This window comes from Numenius arquata, chromosome Z (genome assembly GCF_964106895.1).
Source record: "Numenius arquata chromosome Z, bNumArq3.hap1.1, whole genome shotgun sequence".
NCBI lineage: Eukaryota > Metazoa > Chordata > Aves > Charadriiformes > Scolopacidae > Numenius > Numenius arquata.
The window spans coordinates 31,775,798-31,801,885 of record NC_133616.1 but is presented as its reverse complement, the minus strand read 5'-3'; the positions used below and the strand labels follow the sequence as shown (position 1 = coordinate 31,801,885).

The window sequence follows — 26,088 nt, the reverse complement described above, 5'->3', positions numbered from 1 at the left end:
AAAAAGAAGGGTTTCTTCAAGTGCATCAGTAGAAAAGGAAGACTAGAGAAAATGTGGGCCTGCTGCTGAATGAGGTGGGTGCCCTGGTGATGGAGGATGCAGAGAAAGCAGAGCTACTGAATGCCTTCTTTGCTTTAGTCTTTACTGCTAAGGCTGACCCTCAGGAACCCCAGGCCCTGGAGGTAGGACAGAGATCCTGGAACAAGGAAGACCCTCTCTTGATTGAGGAGGATCAGGTTAGAGATCATTTAGGCAAACTTGACACCCACAAATCCATGGGCCCTGATGGGGTGCACCCTTGAGTGCTAAGGGTTCCAGGCAGATGTTACTGTGAAGCTGTTCTCCATCATCTTTGAAAAGGTCATGAAGAACAGGAGAGGTGCCTGAGGACTGCAGGAAAGCCAATGTCACTCGTCTTCAAATAGGGCAAGAAGGAGGACCCAGGAAACTATAGGCCAGTCAGCTTCACCTCCATCTCTGGAAAGGTGGTGGAACAGTTCATCTTGGATGTCATCTCTAAGCATGTAGAGGAAAAGAATGTTATTGGGAGTGATCAACATGGATTCACCATGGGGAAATCATGCTTGACCAATCTGATAGCCTTCTGTGATAGAATGACTGGCTGAGTGGATGAGGGGAGAGCAGTGGATGTTGTCTACCTTGACTTCAGCAAGGCTTTTGACACAGTCTTCCACAACATCCTCACAGATAAGGTCAGGAAGAATGTGTTAGACAAGAGGTGGATTGAAAACTGGCTGAAGGACAGAGCTCAGAGAGTTGTGATCAGTGGTGTAGAGTCCAGTTGGAGGCCTGGAACTAGGGGTGTTCCCCGGAGGTCAATACTGGGTCTGGTCTTGTTCAACATATCCATTAACGACCTGGATAAGGGGACAGAGTGTACCCTCAGCAAGTTTGCTGATGACACAAAACTGGGACGAGTGGCTGATACACCAGAAGGCTGTGCAGCCATACAGAGAGACCTGGACAGGCTGGAAAGTTGGGTGGACAGGAACCTAATGAAGTTCAACACGGGCAAGTGTAGGGTCCTGCATCTAGGGAAGAATAATCCCATACACTGGTACAGGTTAAGGGTTGACCTGCTGGAAAGCAGCTCTGCAGAGAGAGACATGAAAGTCCTGGTGGACAAGTTGACCACAAGGCAGCAATGTGCCCTTATGGCCAAGAAGGCCAATGGTCTCCTGGGGTGCATTAAAAAGAACACGGCCAGCAGGTTGAGGGAGGTCTTCCTCCCCCTCTACTCTACCCTAGTGAGGGCACATCTGGAGTACTGTGTCCAGTTCTGGGCCCCCCAAGTTCAAGGACAAGGAACTACTGGAAAGAGTCAGTGGAGGGCTACAAAGATGATTAAGGGAATGAAGCAGCTCTCTTGTGAGGAAAGGATGAGAGACCCGGGTCTGTTTAGCCTGGAGAAGGGAGACTGAAATGGGATCTCATCAATGCTTATAAACATCTAAAGGGCTGGTGTCAAGAGGATGGGGCCAGACTCTTTTCAGTGGTGCCTGATGACAGGACAAGGGGCAATGGGCACAAACTGGAAGATGGGAAATTCCATCTCAACATGATGAAAAAATTCCTTGAGGATGAAACAGCACTGGAACAAGGTGCCCAGAGAGGTTGTGGAGTCTCCTTCTCTGGTGATATTCATAACCCACCTGGATGTGTTCCTGACCAACCTGTTCTAGGTTAACTTAGTTTTCCCCAGTTTAGGTAATATGTGGATTAAAAATACCAGTTCCTCTCTTGTTTCCTTAAGTATTCTTAGCATTCACAAAAGAATCTTAAAACATTGACAGTGTACAAAAGGAAAATCAAATTGTTTATAATTTTTGTTACTTTCAGTTTGCTAATGCTACGACTGTGAATTTCTTACAGCTGGCTTTTATAATTACAAGTAGTGATGTTTGACAAAGTGATACCGTATTTTCCAGTAGTTTGAATTCTCATTTCTTTTTCAACGTATCTCAAAATTTTATGATGTCATTTAAAGATTTACACTATTAAGGAACCTGAAATACCTGCTTTTAATTCAACAGCTGACTGAAGAAAAACTATATTGCCATCAAAACTGATTATCATATTTCGTCAAGCTGTTTTAAGGAAAACAAATACTAAATGACTTATCAGGGCAACTGATAAGACTGTTGAAATGTAAAATTTTCAAGTGGGGTGGTTTTTTAAAAAGTATATGTCTAGGGATTCTGTAAACTATTAATTGTTCGTCTATTCATCACTTGCTGTAAAAAACTATTTTATAACCTTTTTAAACAAACTAACAGGCATTTAGGAGCGTTACAATTGAAACCTTTTTCTGCTTATACAGCACAGTAAACCTTAAATGTTGTAAAAGAACAATCTCATTCTTGACTGTAATTTATTAATCTCTTTCCCTTTCTCTTTTCTCCAGCTGCCCACACATACATATCAAAAGGCTAAAATATTTAGAGGAAATCTCATTTTTTCTCTCTCTTATGTGCATTTAGATTTTCAGTTGTTTCCTTGAACAATGTTTTACACACAACTGTGTTCTGTTAGCCAAACCTTTTCTTGACAGTACAAACCTACTCCAAGTTTGTCTATCAAAATGCTACTACATTTTACATTGAAATCTAATGGGTTTTTACAAATAATTTTTCCCTAACAAATGTGTGTTTAGAAAAAATACACAGGCTACATTCCACATGCAATCATCCATGTGCTCCTTTTTGCTTTGCCTTAATCTCTAATGTGTTAGATAACTAAGCAACATGTGAAACTTACGGCTGTCCAGGCTTCTTTTCTGCACCGGGAACACAACCATTCATTATGGATTTCATGAGAAGGAACACCATAGCAACCTAGAATAAGAAAGCAGGATTGATTAATGTATTCCACCTTTCTCTATATGATGTCATACAATTCAACTGTGTATAAACACTAGTAAAACACATCTCCTATGACCAAGGAGACTTTTCCAGTCTCAGCTTACTACTAATTCCCTAGCTTATGAAATACATAAATTAGTCACACAGACACTCTTCCCTCCAAAAAAAACCACCAAAACCAAAGAGACCCACACCAAACCAAACTGAAAATCAAAACAAACAACAAACCATCCCAGACACCAAAAAAAAAAAACCCCCAACCCCAGGGAATTTCTTATTTTCTGTCAGTTCAATAGCAAATCATCAATTCTCCCTGCAGTAAAAACGTACAATTGTAATTAAAGTACTGGCATTTATTCTATGCAATTATACTGCACTTCCATGTTAGAATTTCACATGGGCTTCTTAGAGTTGACTATTCAGGCCCTATTGTCTCTAGAAGATTCTGCAGAAAACCCATGCATTCATCAGTCAGTCTTGAAATAAAAACGAATGCAAGGTTAACGAAATGACTGCATACCTAAAGCCAACAGCAATATTCACAAGTCCTCAAATCCAGCAGGATTTCACCCTGACTAGTTAATAAGGACATACTGACATCACACAGTGGGTTAAAATACAAGAAGTAAAAAAGGAACTTAACAGCGCAGAATTGACACAAGAATCAGAAGTCTGTGATTACTTAAAGTTTGTTAATTCTTCACTATTTTCAGAGCAATCACTTACAAGTAACAGGAAATGTAGTGCAGTTTTTAAAAAAATTTAACCAGCGATTGAAGTAGTATATATGGAAAAGTTCTTCAAGTACTTTTGAAAACACACCAGAAGCCTCATTAACTATTATTTATCAATAAAACAAAATTTTAAGTTACATTTCTGCCAACTGAACAATTAGTTTATTTACTTGCATGAACCCGTACAGAACATTTTGCACAAGAAATCAGAAGACTTGTTCCATCTTCTTCAATAAAGGCATTTGATGGATAGTTTTCAGTGTTTTCTTCACTATAAATAAAACACATCTCTGGAATAAGAGGTTTAGTCTTTTCATTTTCAGCCATCAATGTTTCTGCTGAGTTTGCTTCCCCAAAAGTAGGACTCTCTTCATCATGATTGTCTGGCTGGAAAATAGACAAAATTTATATTTAAGTAAAAAGGAAGAGTAAGACTGACTCTCCTTTCTCTGTCAATGATGAAATGACTTTTCCCCTCCCAGCTCTTCCACTAACAATGTAACGGTTTTATGAGAAAATTAACTGCTTTTAGGCATCTATCACAGTCATTCCATAGTTCTTTGACTGTTCAAATAAATGTGAAATCTAGAATAGCACTCAGCCTGCAAACTGGTGTTACTGCAGCTGCGTTCAATGATACTGGACCTCTATAACTCCCTTTGAAGCAGTCCAGTGGGTTCAGTGAAATAAAAGTTTTTTTACTAGTTCCCATGCCGAGGGGATTCCAGTTTAGCAACTTCAAGTGGTACCGTAGTACTACAGCAGCATTTTTAGCTGACATTTGACACAGAAATTCCACAAGCCAGTATCAAACAGTGCTCTGCATTAGACCATTCCTAGAGGAATATTATTCTCTAGAAGGTCTAAGTACTGTGAAAACACTTATTTCTTCAACACTGAGGGAAGGAGACATAGAAGAGGCTCTGATAAAAACCATTTGAAGATGGACATTTAAGGAAATAGCTAAAAGATACAAACCTATGTGGATTCACCACCTCCAAAAGTGTAACTTCGAGGACAACCACACATATACGAACACCAGTCCTACATAGACCCTAGTAGAAGGCCTATACTGTCTGCAGCCAAGGATAAACACAGGTGAACAGAGTACCAGTTCCAATTTTAACAATATTGAGTTTATTTACTTCTCATACAAATCAAATACATAAGCTTATCTTAGTTCTAATTTACTGGAAATTAAGCAGCTGGACAGCTAGTTCACACTTCACCCAGAGATGGAGCTGTTAGGACCTTGCTTACCTTATAGTATGGCATGAGAAGAGTACAAATGGCACAGTGTGGCTCCTTTTTTGCACAAGCTGCATTGTATTCTTTTTCAGCATTGAAATTGGGTATTCTCGTCTGCCAAAGGTAGACCAAAGGCCTGGCCCATGTCTCCGTCTCTTGAACTTCCTCTTCAATTAAGGCAGTCTCAGGCAGTTCTTAAAGAAAAAAAAAATCGGTTACACTGTAAGCCTGGAATGAAGGCAAACAGCAAGATCCCACCACATGTGCTAACAACAAAGATAAAACAGTCCTATAAGAAGCCTGTGTGTGAATACAAGTGCAGAAGTCTAAAAGAATTATGCATCAGGACAAGCAACACAAAAAAGTGCTTTGACACCTGTGTCATGAGCTGACTGCTCCACATAGAGCATAAGACTGTATGTCACCAGCTCTACTGTTTACAACTTGTATTAATATCCACAACATTCCAACTCCTTAATTCCTCCAACCTCTACCCCATATCCCTCTATGCACTCTGCCCTAAATTCCTTCCAAAACAGAACATCCTGCCAAGCAGCACCAGGTAAATCACTCCCTTCACCAGGTAAATTCACTCCCTTCCATTTTCCAAAGGTAAAAAGAGACAAATGTTATAGCCAGGGAGTAATGGGGAACTATGATTCTATGATTCTATGCATGCCAGACCCCACTGTGGGAAAAATTATTTGGTAGCATCAGTGATCTGTTCTGGATGTTGTAATAGTTTGTTTTACCTATTATCAGTGTTTCCATGCAGGACTCCATAAAAGTGACTTTATGAAATTAAATACCTCTAGAGAAGCTGGGAAATAAAATCAGACTGAAACTCAAAGAGAAATAGCTTATTCAATAGGAGTAATCTAAAAATGTATTCATTTGCTGTTGAGAAAGATGTGGAAAAGGGAAAGCTGTGAAGAAGAGCCTGGGTGTAAAACTTTTGCTCCAGTAAAATCAATAGCAGAATTACTAACAATCCAGTTCTTAACACCAGAATTTCAGCTTAGTCACATGTTTGAGATGGCTGGAAACCTCAAGGTATCTTCACAGGCAACCTAGTGACTTTGCCACCTGCAAAATATACAGATTATGAGGAGGGAAATGTCTTTTCATTCTAGAAAGGAAAGCACTGATGACAGAAAATGTTAAGTATATTTTCCTGAATCGGGTCCTTATACAGTGCTCTGATTAATGATGAGGTCTGTGGTTCTGTTCATTCAAGTGGACAATGCTTATTAAATCTTTCATGATCAATGAGAAGGCATGCAGGTGTCAATTAGAATAACTAAAATAATGTGATTGTAGGAAAGAAAATGTGGAAAGCTATTGAACAGAACCTTCAGATAACAAGAAGGTCTATAGTATGCAGTAGTTTTCTAATGATGTATTTAAGAAAAACTGTTTATTTCAGAAGAAGAAAATTCCAAGAGAGAAATGTTTAGTGAGGTACATTAAGCTGAATCATCACATTCCTTCAGACCATGACTGCCTTCCACTTTGTGAAAAAACGGAGGCTTTATGGGTCTCCTCCTATGGTAAACCGTCACACATTGCTAAAAAGCACTATAAAGCTGATAACATCTTTGTTGGTGCTGAATAAAATACGGATTAAAATATTTGTCTACAAGCAAGCCAAATGTAGCAATAAATAAATAAATTAATATATATAATTAAATACATAATACATGTGAATTTTATTCCATTTTTTATATTTTCTGAAAAGAACTAATATCAATTCAATAAAGGTTTGCCAATAATCCAGGTAGAAGGACAAATATGAAACATCTGCAAAAAAGCTGTCACCAAGTCAATATTCAGCAGCAGAGCTTTATGGTGAATAACACAGCGGTAAAAAAATAGTGGTGAAGAAATAGCTGAACACAAGGAAGAAATGAAAATATGAAACACCAGCAAAACTTTTATAGCTTTCTGTATTATTTATTTTTTAAGTTAAAGGCTGTCCTCGTTCCAGTGTGGATAAGGGTACTTTTCCCCAGGCTCTGGCAGGGATACAGGTATTCCATACCATGCGAGCCATGCCCATGGGGTGGCCGGGAGCTGGTCAGGGTAGAGCACAGAGCATGGTTCTTTGTTGCCGTGTGAGGCTAAACCACAACAAAAGCTTAACTAAGCTTTCAGTTAAAAACATTCTGTCCAATCAGTTTTTTTCTATTGCATGCAGTTTTACAGAACCGTAAAACAAATAGCTCTGAAATCTATGCCTCTAGTTCTATTTCTATCTATTTAAGTTTTCCTTTACAGAACAGTCTCACAAGTGGCTTCATCTTTGCTAACTTATGTTCCAAATTCTTTCTTTGACACTATTTTCTTTCAGGAGCTTATACTGCCATTAGTTTAAATATCTTCAATATGGTTGTGACCTCACATAGAATTCAGGGCTTGTGTTGTGATTTGGGCCAGATTGGCCAATGATGGATGACAGATGCCTTCGCTCCAAGGAGAGGAAGGAGAGAGAGAAAGAAATTTATAAGTTTAGACGGAACCAAACTACTTAGTGAAAATATTATTTTATTTTTATTTTATTAGTAATGAAATAGATACAATATATACAAAACTGTATCAAGCTCTCAGGATGATGTGACAGGCAGGAACTTCGGAAGTCCCAGACTGGACTCAGTGATGGGCGGGAACTGGATTCCAGATCTGGAGTCAGGAATGCACGGATTGGGATCACAGGCAGACAGACAGAGTCCTCAGACACTGGCCATGGAAGAGAGAGGCTGACGCCCCTGATCCCTCAGTTTTTATACTGAGCATGATGCAGATGAGATGCAATACCCTGTTGGTCAGGGTTTGGGTCACCTGTCCTGTCCACTCCTCCCCACAGGTGTGACCCCTCTACGCTCTTCCGCTTCCAATCCCCCAGCGGGGGAAATAACAAAGTTAGCTGACCGTGGTTGTTATAGCAATAAGTATAAGCACGAGCCTCTCTGCATACCATTCTTCGGCATTAACTATAAACATAGGCTTTATCACTCCGAGAACAGTTTTCTGCACAGTATGCTGTTAATTTCAGAGTTAGAAGAAGCTTGGATAAGGAGTAAAATTACTGAAAAGAACATTGATTCTGTTCTACCTCAAACCAGGACAGCTTGATTGTGCCTGATGAAAAAAAAACACGGACACAAAATTTATTGTGAAAGTTTGTAACTTACATCCTCCATGTCTATTACTCACTTTGAAACTGACATCCTTTGATTGCACCACTCTTTATCATTGTTGAATAATTCTCCCAGAAGGGTTGAAGTCTCCACCCTGAACCTCAGCCTATTATATTCCTCTTTAGGCAAAAATCTATCTTCGGATTTCCAGTCAATTCTCTCACATAGTGCTCCGGTTTTCCACTGCCTCCAGCATGTTGCTGAGTTCATGACCATATTGGTTCTGCTTTTCACAAGAACAATATTTATATCTTAATTACACATAAACTCCACAATTTCTGCTCCTTCTTGTGTGATCTTTACAAATCCTTTCCAGACCGAGGGAGTGAAAAGAGCGCAAGCCAGGAATAAAGCTGGCAGTACTCTTACAGCATTTTGTTGCTTTCAAAAGCTTTGTATTTATTTTCAAACCTCATTCCACATGAAGCCAGGGACAAAATGTCTTAGGCAGATGTACCAGATTGCATCTTCTATAACCTCCAAAAAATTTAACACTATTTTAATAAATTTATTTTTCCCTTTGCCTTTTTAGAGCAACTGCTTCCAGTTACTTAATCAGTAGAAGCAAGCCCACCTCATTTGCCTCTGATATCTATATCTCTATATATTCTATCTCCTTTGAGGTATGACTGTCTTCTCAACACTCCTTACTGCAGTTTCATAGTATCTTTGCATGAACTTCAGCTACCAAGCTTTCTGATATGAATCTCTTGCATATTACACCCTGCAATCTTGCACTCTTCTCCACCATAACAAGTCCAGAAGGACAGCCAGGAAAGGAAAAATATCCCTCCTCCTTTTAGAGGGAGAGTAGCTAACCCAGCACTTCTTAAAGGAATGTTACACTAACTGTATAAAAAATAAGAACAGACAGAATGGATGTTCTTAAGGAATATAAGCTTTGTGTAATCCTCTGTTACCACTAGTGTATAGCTTGGGAATTTCAGTTCTCTTCAAGAATTTCCTAGGCAACCTTAGGCTTAATCTTTCAAGGGCTTCAGAAATATTAATTCATCTCCTTACAATCAACATTCACCCACCCACACATTGAAATCATAAAATGTCAAAAGTAATTGATAGTATTAAAAAAAAAAAAGTTACAGAGTACATGTTTCCCTTTACAGAATATGACAACAGTGCTGCCTTCAACAACTTTCACACCAGTTAGAATATGCAATCTTCTATGTAAATATTCTAATCAGCAGAACTTGGCCAGTTTCAATTTGTGTGCTTTTTCCAAGGCACACCAATTTCATCGACAGGAAGAATTTCCAGGTCAGCTTCTCAGGTAGTACAGGTGGAGTTACCTTCCTGGTTTCCGTAAGTCAGACAAGTTATGTACCATGAATAAAAATGGAGAATCTGGTTATCCAAAACAGGCAAGGAAGTAAAAATCAGCTCTCAAACTGAGCGAAAGCATAGAATTTATAATCACCTGATGTAACAAACAGTGCCTTTTTGGCAGAGTTTATAGCCTTTCTTCACTTGCCCATTTAAAAATTCCAAAGTACTATTTCCACAAAAAACTTGGAAAACTTGAGGGGGTTTTAGAATTAATTTTTTTTGCTATTTGTCCAGTACTTCTCACTTCCTCTTATTCTTTCTAAGGACTCCTTTAATCACTTACTATGTAACTGAAGAGGAACCAGTGACTTAGCCTAAAATAGATTTACTTTCCTGACTCACATTGGTATGTGTAAGTTCAGGGTAGACATTCACGTGCCTCGTGAGCTCAGTATTTTTTTGACAAGATATGTCTTAGAATTAGGAAGTGTCCAGCACCTTCACCTGCTTCTATGAAATGCTAGAAAGGACACAAGACAATTGCAACTTTCAGTTGCCTCCATTCAAAATCCACCTTAACTGATGATTCTCAGAGTAAGAATGGACAACAAATTGTGGTGTCCATACTGACTGAAAAATCTCAAAAGCTCAATTGTCATAAACAGACATACTTTCTACTTCAGCTGCCTAGTAGTGCCATTTCCCAGTTCTCAAGGCCTGAAAAAAACATGGTGGAAGCATCAATTCCTACAGTGAAAGAGATTCAAACATTGCCTTCCAAAAATCACACATCTACTTTACAAGACCAGTAATATAGTATTTCATGAAGCGCTATGAACATGATGTTTCACTCAAAATCCTATATATTCGCATTTTTCTGAAAGAGTCTGAGAATGTTGCCTCAGTTCTGGTAAAGCAAGTTTTGATAAACAGTCATTTATGCAATGCTGCCAACCAACAACATTCTATGATACGCACCATTATTCAGTCAAACCTTCTTTGCAATAAACTGGCCTGGCTCTAAGAGCAGCACAAGATAGGCAATCTGAAAGACTGAGGTCAGCCAATGCAGTGATATGAAACACAATTTACGTTTATGGAGAGCATTTTCTTTGTACAGCACTTGAAATGGATCTAGGGAATCTATCTTGACTTCTATGTCTGCTATAACCTGGCTCAAATTACTGATGCTTCCTCACAGTTCACTGCAAGTAAGTGCATGAACAGGACTCTGTACAGGTGCACAGCAGAAATCCCTGATGAAAACTCTGATGTGCCACTTGCGTTTTTTCAGCTTTTCAGCATAACTTAGATTGAAAATTAAGAATTAATCAAGACAAAACTGAATAATGTTTTCTTGATACTCTTTAGTACATCAAATCACCTTAACTATAGTAGAGGATACATATTGCTGTCAGAAAGAATAAAAGAAAATATGGGAGTTGAACCTGCTAGCCATGACATGGAAATTCAATATACATTTGCAGCTCAATTGACAGCACTGTTCAAGAGATTGCAAACTGTCTTGCATAACACATAGGCACACTGACAAATAATCAAAGAGCCATCTTTAAAGTCTTCAGCTGACCTGCTCCTTGTTTAATCTCCATCTGAATCATGACACTCTTCTCTAGATATAGTAATTATTCCCATAGCAACAAATATTGCATCAAAAATTGAGGCCATCACTTCAGCTACAAAAATAAACACCTCTTTAGCCGAACACCTTCTCACAAAACACCATTTTCAAGTGTAAATTTTATGCTTAACCTGAAATGTAAGTGCTACTTATAGGAATTCAGAATTGCTTAACAATGCAACAGCACTTTAATTACCTGAATCACTTTCTTACAGTCAAGCTAGCCCTTCTCCTGAGACCATTTGTCTCTGGAGAACTTCAGTAGATAAGACAACATGCTCAGAGGCTAACTATCCAAAGAGGTATGTGCTCACTCCCTACTTTGAAGTGAAACTATGAAAGGAACCATCCAGCACACTTTCTCAGGATGTATTAAAACTCCATAACTATAAAAATACAGTAGAGGGTTTCTTTATTTTAACTGCAAAAATGAAAATCCTCTGGTCATCACATGAAGCCTTTACTATCTGGAATGTGACATGCCTGAGGAATTATATGAAATAAAAATTAAATAACCTACACTAAAATAACCCTTTTTGACATTAAAAAGGACTGTCTACACAACATCTTGCACCACGTAAAAATTCAATTAAACTAAATTTAAAAAAAAAAATGTTTAAAAATAGGACACTGTATAGGAAATAAAAATAAAGGCTTGTACTTGCACCATTGAAAACATCTATGTAAGTACGACCTCAAAAACTCATAGCTAAGGCAGATCAATCACAGTCAGGAAACAGAATTAAATATCATAGAATTTCTTCAACCTATCACCCTTGTAAAGTTAAAAACATGCCCATAAGTGTACATTATAAAATAGACTCTAAAGTCAGCTCCAACCTTTGCAGCTGTAAATTATCTTGTGTAATCAGTAAGAGCCAAAGGGACCTTCTAGGGTTCATTAACAAGGATGTGTTACTCAAAAGAAACAAATGTGAAATTATCATTCAGAGTACCAAGAATTCCCTGATGCCTGAGAAAGAAACAAAAAACCCCAAGATGATCTTATATTTAAGCAACTTAATATGAGCTCCATGCTCAATTAATATTTTATAGAAGAAGAAATCTTGGGCATCCCATATGCGGAAGAGGACCTTTTATTAAGCAGACACTCTTTCATTCTGCCTAAAAAACACTGGCACTCTCCTGAGAAACTTCTTGGTGATGGAGGTATACTTTGTATGTAAATCCTGAAAAACTTCTTGATGATGGAGGTACATTTTGTATGTAAATCAGGGCGCTATTCCTCTAATTTACACTTTAATGTTCCATGCGTCATGTAACTGATCAATAAATACCTGAAACTGAAGAAGGCTCAGAGGACATGCACAAGGGCTCTGTGCTTTTGAATCTCAGGGAAGAATCTAGGGAATGACTATCCATAGCTGTTGCAAAGGAAGCCAAATTTGTCTCAACAAATTTGAACAGAGGGTGGGCTTTGTTTTAGATAAATGGCTGTATCAGCTGCGTGGATTGGCTGGTTGTGTAAATGTTCTTCACCGAATTAATCAGAAGATTGCGAATGCTGTTCTGAGCCAGGAAGACCAGAGTATGAGAAGTGTGTATATGGTTCAGTCCAACACAGAGCATAAAAATTGAACATTGAACAAAAAGAACTGAAGAGACCAACAAGTTAGAGCTGACTTCAAGCCACATATTCCTTCCCAGGAAATGGTGACACCCAGCATCATGACAGTGAGCATATACAGACCAGTAATGAGAACCACATTTATATTGTGATCCAACTGTATATTGCAATATACATGCTCTGTTGTGCTTGTACTGTGATTTCAGTATATTGCTGTATTACTCTGCTAATGCAAAATCCTGTGTAACATCAAATATCTTCCAGTAAATTTGCTATTAAATATTGAATACTTTTTGTGGGGGACATCTAAAAGAACATAGTCAGAGAGTATCAGACACTGGCACAACAAACACAGAATTCAGTCCTTTATTACTGGTACTTAAATTGTATTTACAAGTAAAAAGAGTTTGAGTTCTGCTAAAGTGTTAGACATTAGAGTTTAAGGCAACCTGAAATTTCCTGGATAAGAAATAAACCTTCAAAGTTGGAGCATATAAATCAAATTCAAAGACCCTTTACTGGATACACTTTGACAATATATTGTACTTGGATTCAAACACTTTATCAATACATCATTAAAATATCACTGATTTTGCTATATAACTATATGGAGCAGTCTTCACATAACGAAAAGAACATTTCTGCTCTTATAGCCTCCCAAGGAGAGCTTATCATGCAACTGTGTTAGTAAGCACTTTTTTTAAAAAATACTCTTATATGAATGAAGCCTGTTTCCAGTAACTTCTGTTATGTTTCTGGCTGTAACTTTATTACATATTCATGCTGAAGCCTAAAATGGATCAACACCAGACAAAAAAAAAAAGTATTAATGGGATGATGTAATGCAGGATATTCCTATGCATTTAAAAACATCTTCTTACTGTCACTTCTAACAGTGATCACAGATCTTGATTTCCCATGACGACCAGGGCATCTTTATTTCACTGAAAGTATAATGCTTTATTGTAATATTACTTTACCAGATACAATTCATAATGAGTTTAAATATTTGGTTTCCTAAGGGGATAGAGGAAGTGCTCTTTTTTCCAAAAGAAAAGCAGAAACACTTGATGAGCCAGTTAATTGCTTTAAATAAATGTGTAACAGGTGTTATAAACCTTACTATATCATATAATAATTCCGTCATAGTGGTACTGATACTATAAGGTGGTTAGAAATGCCGAACTCCATACTAGTTCCTGCTATCATATTTGTACCTGAAAATAATATTTATATAGGATTAATTAAGATCTGAAATATAATTTCAGATTACTAGTTCTCATTTATGCGATAATTTATATGCATCTGTATCCCTTTACACATTGAAAAAAAGTGAAACAATTCATTAAAACAAACTGTGTAGACAAAAAGAAAATTAGACCCCAGAATCTATGACAAAGTACTTATAAACAGTTACTGTGTTGCTTTCCATGTGGGTAAGTGAATGAAATAAACGTTTTTACAAATGTTATTGGTGCAATAGTTTGTGGCAAACTTGCTCCAACATTCAATACTATTGCTTTGAACAGCTTTTGCTTACTAAGTTAAACTCAAATTCTCAGACGGAAAACATTTGGGCCATTTGCAGAATAGGCTGTTGCCAGTATTTGCTGATTTAACCCAGCAGATGTGAAAAGCCATAGATGCTAATACAGTACAATTTGCTTTTTGCCAATCTCAACAATGATTTTGCTGCTTGGGGTTACGTTCCACTGATGTTTCCTGGCTTTGTAGAGCAGCATTCTCTGCTATGAAGAGCATAGCAGCATCTGTTATTTTTCAGGTAGTTGAGCATAATCTCAGCCCTGGGAGGCATTATCTATAGTTTCAAATGTCCTGGAGAAAATAATAATAATTATAAAAAAAAGTCAGGGAAAAGGACTTGCAATATCAAAACTTTACTGTTCCTTCAGTATATCAGCAAACTCAGTTTCAGAAAATGTGTTTCTTTTTTCAGATTGTCATAGATTTCATAGCAAAATATGAAAATGTAAACTTTTTATTTAATGTACGGCACAATAAATTTAATTTCTTGTATGCACTGTACAGTAACAGTACTGTAAAGTATGTACACATTTTTGGTTAGAGAGTCTAATCACTGAATTATCAATTAATACTTAAATTCTCATAAAAATTGTATGTAGAGACAGCCATACTGAATCAGAGCTTTAAAGGTGTTCCTGGATTAAATAAGGTTTAGCTCACAAAAGAAACTAATGGGGTACTTTATTAAAAACAGTAAAAAGTCAAAAAAGTATAACATATTAGCCAAAGCAGATCTCAAAATGTTTTGAAAGGTCACAAAAATTCAGAGTTCAAGAAATGTTTAAAAAGACAATTTGATAGAATTGAAAGATGCATTTAGATACTGGCATATTCTGACTTTTCTTGAGCATATCATTAGAGACCCCTAATGAAATTCACATTTGTTTTGTGATTGAACTGCGTATTACAATTGCTACACTTTGCTAAATGTAATTTGTACTTGTACTGTGATTGAACTGTATATTACAACTGCTACACTCTGCTAAATGCAATTTGTACTCGCACTGTGATTTAAGCGCATTGCTGTATCACTCTGCTAAATCTAAATCCCATGTAACTTCAACTAATTTCAGATAAGAAAATTTTGTGTTATTCATGAAACCCTCCACATATCTAAAAGAACCTGCTCAGAGTATATTTCATTCTGATATTAACTGGCACAGCCAGCAGGATGTTTCCAAGGGTGAGCAGTATCCATTAAAGCAGTAATGATTACTTTGGCAAAAAAGTGCTTTCTGATTTGGTGTTAGTCACAAATAAGAACCTAGTGGAGAAAACCTGCACTGTGATTAAGAATGGCTAGTGGTAAGATTGGCTGCAGATAGGACTACTACCATTTAAAAGAGGAAATAAAATTATTATAAATACTAGCAGGGGCTGGAAAAATTTCACCAGTAACTTTGAAAAGAAGGGATGGGAAAACCATCAGGATTTTTCATGGATAGCTGAACAAAGCACTGATCCCATTGATATTAGGATGAATTTGAAAAATTGAAAGGTTCTAACAAGTTGAAGAAAGGAGAGAAAAGCAGAGCTTTTCAGGTTGCTGGGTATTTACTTGTGAGTAGTAGTGCAGAAGTTAGAAGAGAAATGAACACATAACATGCCCAAACAAGAACAGTTACAAAAGATAACGTAATGCATAAGCAATCTACACAGAGAATCCAAGAAAGATCTTAGACTCACAAATTGCAACCTCAAGTCGTATGTGATGCCCACACAAGCAGGGATCATTTACTATGGTCTACTGAAATAGACCTCATTCAAGTGATGGCCACCATCTACACCAAGGACAATGAATGATCAAGAGATACCTGGTTTGATACTGATCCTTTTCAGGGTGACGATTCTGGTGACTCATGAGAAGAAAGTATTATGAAAGCCTTTGCTCCCATGGCAAAAAAACAAATGAACAAAGAAAGCAATGGGCCTGCACCACCTGCAACCCACATACTCCCTCCAGAGACTGCAAACATCCAGCATTGTGACAGTGAGCATACTACTAGACACCAGTAATGAAATTCACATTTGTATTATGACTGAACTATAGATTGCAATTGCTGCACTGTCCTAAACATAGTTTGTACTTGCATCATGATTTGAGTGCACCCTGTACCAGTCTGCTAAACCAAAATCCTATGTAACTTCAACTGACTTCAAATAAGTAAATATTCTATTATGCACTGAATTTTCCATATGTAGAATATCAAAAAGGACCCTGTCAGACCGTACTGGAACCCAACTTCTTCCTCTAACAAATGGCAAAATAACTAAAATCTATTTGATTTACATCACTATGATGTTGATAAACGAAATAACTTTGAGAAAGCTGTGATGACTCATGGTGTAGAGAATCAGTTTACATAACCTGTAAAATTAATCTTACAGGACTATAGCATCGATATTTTTTTTACAACTACCATTTTACTTTGCTTACTAATACTTGCAACAAAATCGTTCTTTACTTCAAACAGTGGACTGTAAAAGTACCTGATAAATATAAGGGTTAAAAATTAATCTTTCATCCACTGAATTCCCTTAATAGCTGCGTAACTTTTTTGTGAATATGGAAAGAAGAATTAAGCCCTAACCATTAAGGCTCAGATTGTCAGAGATGTCTACCTATTCTAAACTGAAGCACAAGCAACAAATTCTTACTAATACTAAAAAACATGAACTACCTAGTGACTCCAGAAACGCAGATACTTACCATGTCCAAAAACCACGCTCAAAGGTGACCCACTAGTCAAACAACTGTATTTAAAAAGTGGACATGAGGCCATAGAAAGGGAGATGTTCTTATAGCTGTAAGAACTGCCAACACAGAATATGTATAGTATATTTTTGTTATAATTTCCATTTTTATATATATGTACATTATAGCAATTCCAGTAATTTTATTTGTCTTTACACTGTGCAAGTTTAAAGAATAGCCACTGTATTCATAATTTAGTTCAAAGAGGCACCTCATCAAAATTGAAATAGAAAAAAGGAAAACCTGGTGGAATTAACTGTGTAGCCTATCAGCAAAAAACGTAGCTGTCAGCGGAAAACCATTACAAGAACAGACTACAAGGTAAAGACTGGCAGATATCTGCTCTCATGAAACGCTTTAATTCACAGCACTGTAAAAGACTTATTACCAGCTGCTTTCTCCATTCCATTCCCCCACATAATTTTTTTACAGTTTTTAAACAGAATTTTTACTTTACATTCCAATTCTATTTGCTTGCAGTCACTGTACTTACCAGCTAGAAGATTTGATCAACAGCTAAAATTAGACTGGAATTTTTAGGAACATTCACATGCTTACTGATTTACTAATGAAACACAATAGTTTGCCATACAGTTTCAAGAGCTTACTAAAACTCATTTAAGCTAACCAACTCCAAATGTAGAATATGTATTTCAACTTATATTTATTTCACATAATTAACCTGAAGGTCTGATCATGTATATCTTTATCCCAGTATTTGGTATGTATTATGTCAACAATACAAAATTAATGTATCATAAAGGATTCAATGAAATACATACACTTCTCTACATAAAAGAAAAAAACATTCTTTTATTTTATTATTCCTCATTATTTATTATATTATTTCTACTACAGATCAGATTCACCAGCATACCCTTGTTTTATGCCACTCTGGAGACAAAAACCAGCACCAAGTAGGGAAAAAATATTTTATGGTTACTTTATATCTCTCAGGCAGCATGAATCTAACCTATGTCAATATAACATACCAGCACAAGTGCCTCTGGGCAAAACAGAAGCGAAATTTTGAGGAACCAGGTTACTTACATTTTTTGTGTTTCTCTTTGGACTGTTATGACAAAAATGAAAGCTCAACTCCAGAAGATAATCTTACAGAAGAGACATCTGTCTCCTTGGCAAATGCCATATCCAGTTTATCTATCAACTCCATAGCTACCCTTGAGAAGGCTACTGAGAGGTTGCATTAATGCAGCAGGAATGCTATTTTCATTTTGATGTACTTGATAATGAGAAGTTATACTTGCCCCTGTATCTAAGACTGAAGTTCTACCCACTCCTTTAAAAGGTAAAATGTTATATTTTAAAACTAAAAAAGCTGCACAATTACAGTTGTAAGATTCATCTAGAGGACAATGAGTTTTAATGATCACTACATATATCACTGTCCAGCAAACAAGGCATAAATGTTACAGGAACTGGTTTGTTTTCCCCTCTTGAATCAAAATAATGGTTACTCTTAGGTCCTGGCATTTGTAAGTGTCCACTCTAAGGCAGATAAGCTCTGCTTGAGAAAGATGTCAAGGGACAAGAGCCGGGAGTGGCAATAATCAGAGTTGTCAGTTCTTGCCATTTCTGGAGATCAGCTACTAGCCCACAAGGCTGACAAGAGTACTGGACATTTAGGGAAAGCTTATATTTGACCTTTCAACACCTCCCTTTACTGAATACCTACTAAAGATTCTAAAACAATTTTGTAAAGTTTTTTTGAGTGTTCAGGATACCACATGCTACATAAATGCTAGAACTTTTTCTTAATTATAATAATCACATCTTGAAAATGGAATTTAAACAAATTAGAAGTAATGTAGCTACCAGAGAAAAGGAGAGAAAGCCCATTTTATTAGCATAGTGATACCATTGCAACTGGTAGATAGTGCTGGTCTCTTCCAATGCTAGATGATGAAGAATGAAAAATGCAAATTCTGTACTTGATTAACTCATACTTACACAAGCGTGAGGTATTTTTCAAGAAGTAAAACTCGAGTCAAAAACGAGATTAATACAGTATGGAAGTGAAAGCAATACTGTAAATTGTAATACTAGCGTGACAAAAATAAACATGCCTCTGTCAATTGGTTAACGAATCCTTCTCTGCCTCCTAAGTCACACCAAGAAAAAAAAGTTAACATTTATTTCTGAAATAAGTAAGAATCTTCAAGCAGAATCTGGCACTTTAAACTCTGAAGCAAAAGAATCCTAATTGCATCTACAACTGTAATTTTCCCCTATTTCAGCATGCTTAACCGATACATGACATTGCTGAACATGCCTTATATGGCTTGACTACTAGTATCAGTTCAAGCACATCTCACAGGATGCTAAAAGGGAACGTAAAAAATGAAGAAGCTTTATTTTATGTCATAGCAGAAGGAAAACTACAGCTGTGAAACTAGCAATTTTCACTAATCAAACTCTTGTCCAAGCCACTCTTTTCGATTCACAGTAGTTTTCTCTCTTCTGTTTCCTTATCTTACAAAGCAACGAAAGCAAAATGACTTTGAACTTCCGAATCGCATTTAAAACACTAAAAACTGTATACAAATAAACCCATACTGGATTCAATCTATACACTATTATTATATCATTTAGTGCAATGGGAAATTTTAGTCTACTTGAATCTAAAACAGTTTCTAATGTTGCATGCCCAAATATTGCTGCAAAGGAATCTGTGGGACCAATCAATGTGCATCCAAAGCCAGTACGCTTTCTCCTTCTGCTGAATTTGCTTTTTTATTGCTTAAGTGAGCAGAACTACAACTGCATTAAATACAAAAGAATAATATTACCACAAGCTAACATACTGCATTGAGCATAAGACCAAGGTTCATTACATAAAAATTATTAGTATTTTGAGTATGACATACAGCTCACACTCTACTGCTGCACTTATTTTTCTAAACTGGCAGCCTGAGCTATAATTTCTGGAATTGATTCACCAGTCCCCAGTATTTCTCATTGCTCAGACTTTTAGGTATTAATTCCACAAAAACTCAGAAGTCAGATATACATAGGGAAAGTCTTCAGGGAATGAGAAAAAGGAAAAAAAAAAACCACCACCCACCAGTAGACCACAGTGAAACAATTAACCCAATCATTTTTCTGTAGAAGAAACACTCAGATAGTAAAGAAATATACCGATAAAGAAGCATATGCAGCGATAAAAAGAAAATAAAAAATTCCATGTCCAAGCAACCCCATGCAAAAACTAAATTTCTGCTGAAGGATTCTCTATTAATAGCGAATCCAGATAGTCTCTGCTAAAATTTAAGCATGCTGTTAAATATGATAGTATTCTACTTGCAAAATTATGATTCTGAAATGGCTGACAGTGTCAAAAAATGCTGCCTTCATATTATTAACAGCCTCTGATCACCTCTATTCACAGAAACTTCCTAATAGAACCCTAGTATCTGAAGGACTTCAAATATATTAATTTGAATATAAATTATCTGTATCAGAAATAGCTACAGACTATCCAACTTGTGGAAAGTGATATGATTTGCATATGAACTATAAAGCCCCAATTTCTTAATTTTTCATAACAGCATTAGCCCATATCTTCTTCTTCCTCCATTTGGTTTACATTTATGATTTTACTAGACCCAGATAAATTAAAACATGAATTAATGTATCAGTACACAAATCCTCCTTGTAAAGGAACAGATGAACTCAAAAGTTACGGTACCAAGAGATTATAGTATCAAAGCCATGACCACATCACTTTTATTTTTAAATAATAATAAAAAAAAAGTATGCATGCTGAATTACATTTCTGGTAACTGCAGAGTATGGGAGAAGCACCTTCATAACCAGGAGCATAGTCATTAGTATATTGATAGTGATTGCTCCTCTGATACCAGACAACGAACATTCTTGAACATGATCAGAAAAATCTCCTTTGACTAGCATTCATCTAACCACAGATCTTTAACTCGCATGCCAGTATGTACCAGGAAAGCCAATGAGGCTTCAGTTTGCCAGTCTCCCTCAACAGTTCTTCAGTCTCTGTCTTGGATGTAAACATTCTGCTTACCTAAAATCTATGGTCTCTCTTCTGGTGTTCTCACAAAAGCATGCTGATAAATTAGATCACAATGAGAAAACAGAAGCATGAAAATAATATCAAATTCCAGTTCCAGCTAGGAAATACCAATAACTGTCATGACCAATAAAACTCTTAATTTTTTCCTACAATCAATAAGCAGACAGGTGCCTAACGGTTACTTGAAATTATTCTAAGTCAACGTTTTCTTTCCTAACAGAATACACCCTTATCTACCAGAAGGACAATCATCATGTAAAGAGGAAAGACTGGAAGGTATATGACTTCTTGTTCGGATACTGCCACTTTCACATAAAATTAAGACATTTACAGTACGGACACTGACAAACTATGGAATAAGACTACAAATAAAGAGCAGAATCCTTGAGATTAACAAACCAGTGTCATCACATTACCATCTAGCCAGATTATATCATACAATCCTTGCTTAAATAAGAATCTTACACTATGTTTCAACTATAACATTGAAAGAGCATCAGCAGGCAAAAGGAATATAATCTCTAATTAAAAAAGAGCAGTTTCACTGCAACCCACCACATATTTAAATCTTTAATTACTTTACTAGAATAATCTTAATATTAATATCATCCTTTTTGTGCAAATTACCATAACAGTTTCTGAAATATGCTCTGTCTAGCCCTCAAGGTATCCAAACATACCCATAATATGATACAGATCACAGGCCTAAGCTGTCTCTAATTTTCAGAAAGATGCTTAACAGCTAATTGAAGTTTCATGCCTGGCAAACTGAGGCTCAGACAAAAAAGACAGAGAGAAAGTATGGCTTCCTCAAACTAGTGAGATGGAAGAAACAAATCAACAACTTTAGGTGTGGAACAAGGAGGGAGACGTATTGATGAGGGAGCAGGAAAATTAGTGCACCCAGCTCCACAACGCCTAAATTGGTGCTAACTGAAAGCATAATATTCCTTAGTTGCAAGGAGAAGAATCAATTAACATGCATGCTGTCTGTCTCTGAAGTCAGAAAAGTTTATCTGTAGCTGCAAGAAACAGCTACTGCTGACTAGAGGTAATAATTGAGGGGAAAAAAAGATCAGGAAACCCAGCAAGACCCTTAGATCACTTAAAGTATAAAATAAGAGCTCAAAAAATGTAGGTACAAAGGACAGGTAAACACTGAAGCATACAGCAATGCTGGAATCAGACCTGTAGCCGCAGAAACAGTATCAGCTCCATTCTGCACTACACAGAGTATCAAAGTGTTTAAGTGAGTGTGGGGACCAATCTCCAGTTCTGCTAAATGAAGAGATTCTGGAGAACAGTACCTGAAAAACCTGTGCATCACAGAAATAAAATGCTAGGAAAAATGAATGTATTTGTTTTTCATTTTGATGTATAGTTCTGATGCACAGTTCGATAAGCCTCACAAGCCAAGTTTGATAGAATAAAGTAGCTTTATTCATCAACTTTGGCTGGCTGTATATGTGATTGCTGGGTAAAGCAGATTTACTTTTTCCACTTACTTCAGAGAAGCAAATCCCTATCTTGGGTAAACTTCTTCGTTTTTGTAGCCTGTCTGCACAAGATGGTGGCTCTCTAAATTAAAGCACACAAGTAAGCTCCCAAAAAGAGCATCTGAGAAGTTCTGAGTATTGTTTTAACTTTTTTTTATCACTGAGCTATTGAGTTAGGGAGCACTAAATTTCACAGCTGCAGATTTACTGATTTATTTTGTACAGAACTCTGTTCTATATATCTCTGTTGTTTATCATCATTATTTACGGATATGCTTCTTCTTCTTAATTTCTACTTCACTCTGTCTCTTGAAGTGCCTGAAGGTACCATAAAGTATACAATAACATGCATATCTGCAATCTATAGTGAAGATCTGGACAAGTGTGTTCAAAACGATTGCCTAACATTATGCTTCTTATTTATGCAATTAAGTTAAACAATGGAATTTTGTAGTCACTACTCAGCATTAAAATAATAATAATAATAAAAAATTACTTAAAGTACCTAAATGTCAAATCAGAAGCCCAGTCTTACACATTCCCAGGAAGGCCATTTACCCTGCTTCCAGTTGCTTTGTGCCACTTAAAAGTAAGCAGAAAACTGCTCTAAGAAAATTTCTCAAGAATTGTTCAGCTAGAGAAACAGAGAGGACAACTTTTGCTGCTTTTTAATACACAAAGGTTGTTTTCATTATGTCTAAAAACAGAACCATGTTTTTTCACCTCTTTTTTTGTTTGTGAAAATACAGTACTTACTTTTAACATCTTGCACGCTATTAACTGCTTGCAAACCTGCACACTACTTAGAATCATAGAATTATAGAATCACAGAATCGTTCAGGTTGGAAAAGACCCTTGGGATCATTGAGTCCAACCATCTACCCTACTCTACAAAGTTCTCCCCTACACCATATCCCCCAGCACCGCATCTAAACGACTCTTGAACGCGTTCAGGGACGGTGACTCAACCATCTCCCTGGGCAGCCCATTCCAGTGTCTGACCACTCTTACTGTGAAGAATTGTTTCCTAATGTCTAGTCTAAACCTACCCTGTTGCAGCTTGACGGCATTCCCTCTTGTTCTATCGCTAATTACTTGTGCGAAGAGACCAGCACCAACCTCTCTACAGTGTCCTTTCAAGTAGTTGTAGAGAGTGATGAGGTCTCCCCTCAGCCTTCTCTTCCTCATACTAAACAGTCCCAGCTCCTTCAACCGCTCTTCATATGATTTGTTCTCCAGGCCCTTCACCAGCTTCGTTGCCCTCCTCTGCACTCGCTCCAGCACCTCGATATCTCTCTTGTATTGAGGTGCCCAAAACTGGAAAAAATACTCAAGGTGTGGCCTCACCAGTGCTGAGTACAGGGGGACAATCGCCTCCCTACTTAGATACAGATAGAAGCATATCTAGAGATATGAGACGTGTAGATGGCATATGCATCAAAAACAGCTTTTAAATTACACTTTTAAATCCATAGAGTAAAACTGATTTACCAGAACTACAGGAGGAGAGATGTAAATCCTTTCCATATGAAACTTAGCAAAAGCCTGGAAATCAAGACATATGTAAGGACTCTTGATGAGTTTTTGATGATACCCAGAAGTATAGTACATGAAGACACTGGTTCCCAAATGTCCAATGTCTATCAAAAACCAGACAATAAAGAAAAAGTAGCTTTAAAGCAGTACAGGGGACTATGGCTTACACCTACGATCTGTATTCAAGGATTCTTATGCCCCTTTTATCTATGTTTACACAATTAAAAACTTGTTCTTAAACACAATTGCTGTGAGTTCTAATAAGGAATATTTGATTGATGAATATACATGTTTTAAGTGACACCATATTGTTCAGAGCTTTTTGCAAAGACAGATCCAATGTTTTTAGAAGAATTTGGGTGAAAATAGGCAAAAAATACACAACCTGTCTGGAATCAGAGGCATCACTGTTTACATTTCCCATGCAGAAAGAAATTATTTCTTGGTTGTTTTTGCAAATGCCTATATATATGGTCTCATAAAGACAGAAAAACATCATTAGAAAAATGTATTAAATAGTACACTCACCTTCATCACTAGTTGCCTGCTGTTTAACTAAAGTCATTGGAGATCTAGCTGGGGGTTTATTTAGCGGATGACGCCAACTCTTAGATATTTTCTTTCTTTCAACTTCCACTGACTGAAAAGGGAAAAACACATATAATTTAGTATGTAATTCTGCAAAGTTAATTTTGATGAACAAAAAAATTCTTCTGTAAATAAGCCACAGATGTCAATTCTGTAAATACTATCAGACTACTTGAATCACCTGCAGCGTACCAACTAAAATATTTTTCTCTAATTCAGAATATATACCTTAATTTAAAAACAGCAATCCTTGTCAAACACAAATGGTTTAAGGTATAAATTACTGCAGCCCTTCTCAAATTACAGAGCATAAATCCTGGTTTTCTCAGGTGATGTTTGAAAAGAATAACAGTGAGTGCAAAATTCCTGAGGAAGTAAAACAATGACCTGGAGTTGAGATAAGAAATGAAGAGTCCCAATAAGTGATCAATATGTTGATTTGGGATATGAAGAAAATCTTTCTTCTCTCAAGCACCCTTACGTACATTCAGCTTGAAGTTATCTAAGCTTCAAGAACTAAAGCCAATGCTACAAACTCTAGAAATGCAGCTTTCTCAACTCCAGATTTGAGTGCTGGTGGGGGAATCACAAAGTAAACCAACTGCTGATGGTACCTGGAGGTTCAGGAGCTGAGGAAGGGCAATCACACTGGCCAAAGGGTGTGAAAGAGAGTCTCACACCATTCCCATGGCCCACAGCACTCTGCTCCTCAATGCCCTGAATTTAAGCTAACACATGTCCCTTGACTAATTCGAAGCTTGAAAATTACTACTATAAAATGGAAGTAAACCACAAAACAACATCATAATTACTGTGATAAGCAGAGGGGGGAAGATGTGGCTAAAGCACAGGAGAGGGTTATAATCTAGAAGTTACCAACTAAGTAAAAAGGGAAAGAAGATCAGACTTTTTAATTGCATCTGTACAACATACTTCTTCGCTTACAATAAAAGAGAGAGTATTCAATTATACTGGAGAATATCTAAAACCTCATATATAAATGGCTGAAAGGCATAAAAAGATATAAATATAATCTCTAATACATTATGATTAAAACACTGAGATGTTTATAATGCTCTTTTTTATTGCAGTGGAAGGGCTGGAGCCATGATTATTAAAATTCACAACATTGCAAAAAAATCATTAGTGCACAGGTCATGTCTTTGAAAGGGTCAGCATGATTTTACTTTGGCTTCTAAGATATATTTCCCACCACGTCTGGCAATCTGGCAGTGGATTTCCCACTCTCTGTCTGCCAAACTGGGATTGCACTCACAACTAGGAAAGCTACTGTGACTACCACCATAGCTTAATTTTTCATTATGCTTCCCAAAGTCAAAGCTGCCCACCCTTCACAGCAGAATAGGAATAACAAAAACAGACTGTAAGTTTGTAGGTGCCCCAATGAGAAAACATTATTAAACCCACTATGTAAAAACTTAAAAATATAATCCTTTTATGACAGGGATCTTCTCCTTCAAGTTTTCCTTGACATGTTTTAGGCCACTTCCAAAATCCAAGAATAGCAAG

At 36.9% G+C, this 26,088-nt stretch overlaps 1 protein-coding gene across 1 annotated transcript in view; it reads right to left on the bottom strand.

The window, feature by feature from the left end:
• KDM4C (lysine demethylase 4C) overlaps positions 1 to 26,088 on the bottom strand; it is a 261,718-nt gene that overhangs the window by 93,613 nt on the left and 142,017 nt on the right. The window contains exons 12-15 of the mRNA XM_074166872.1: positions 24,499 to 24,610; positions 4,877 to 5,058; positions 3,787 to 4,003; positions 2,779 to 2,855 (exon numbers count right to left, since the gene is read on the bottom strand). Coding sequence (XP_074022973.1) covers positions 2,779 to 2,855; positions 3,787 to 4,003; positions 4,877 to 5,058; positions 24,499 to 24,610 — 588 coding nt within the window. The remainder of the gene's footprint in view (positions 1 to 2,778; positions 2,856 to 3,786; positions 4,004 to 4,876; positions 5,059 to 24,498; positions 24,611 to 26,088) is intronic.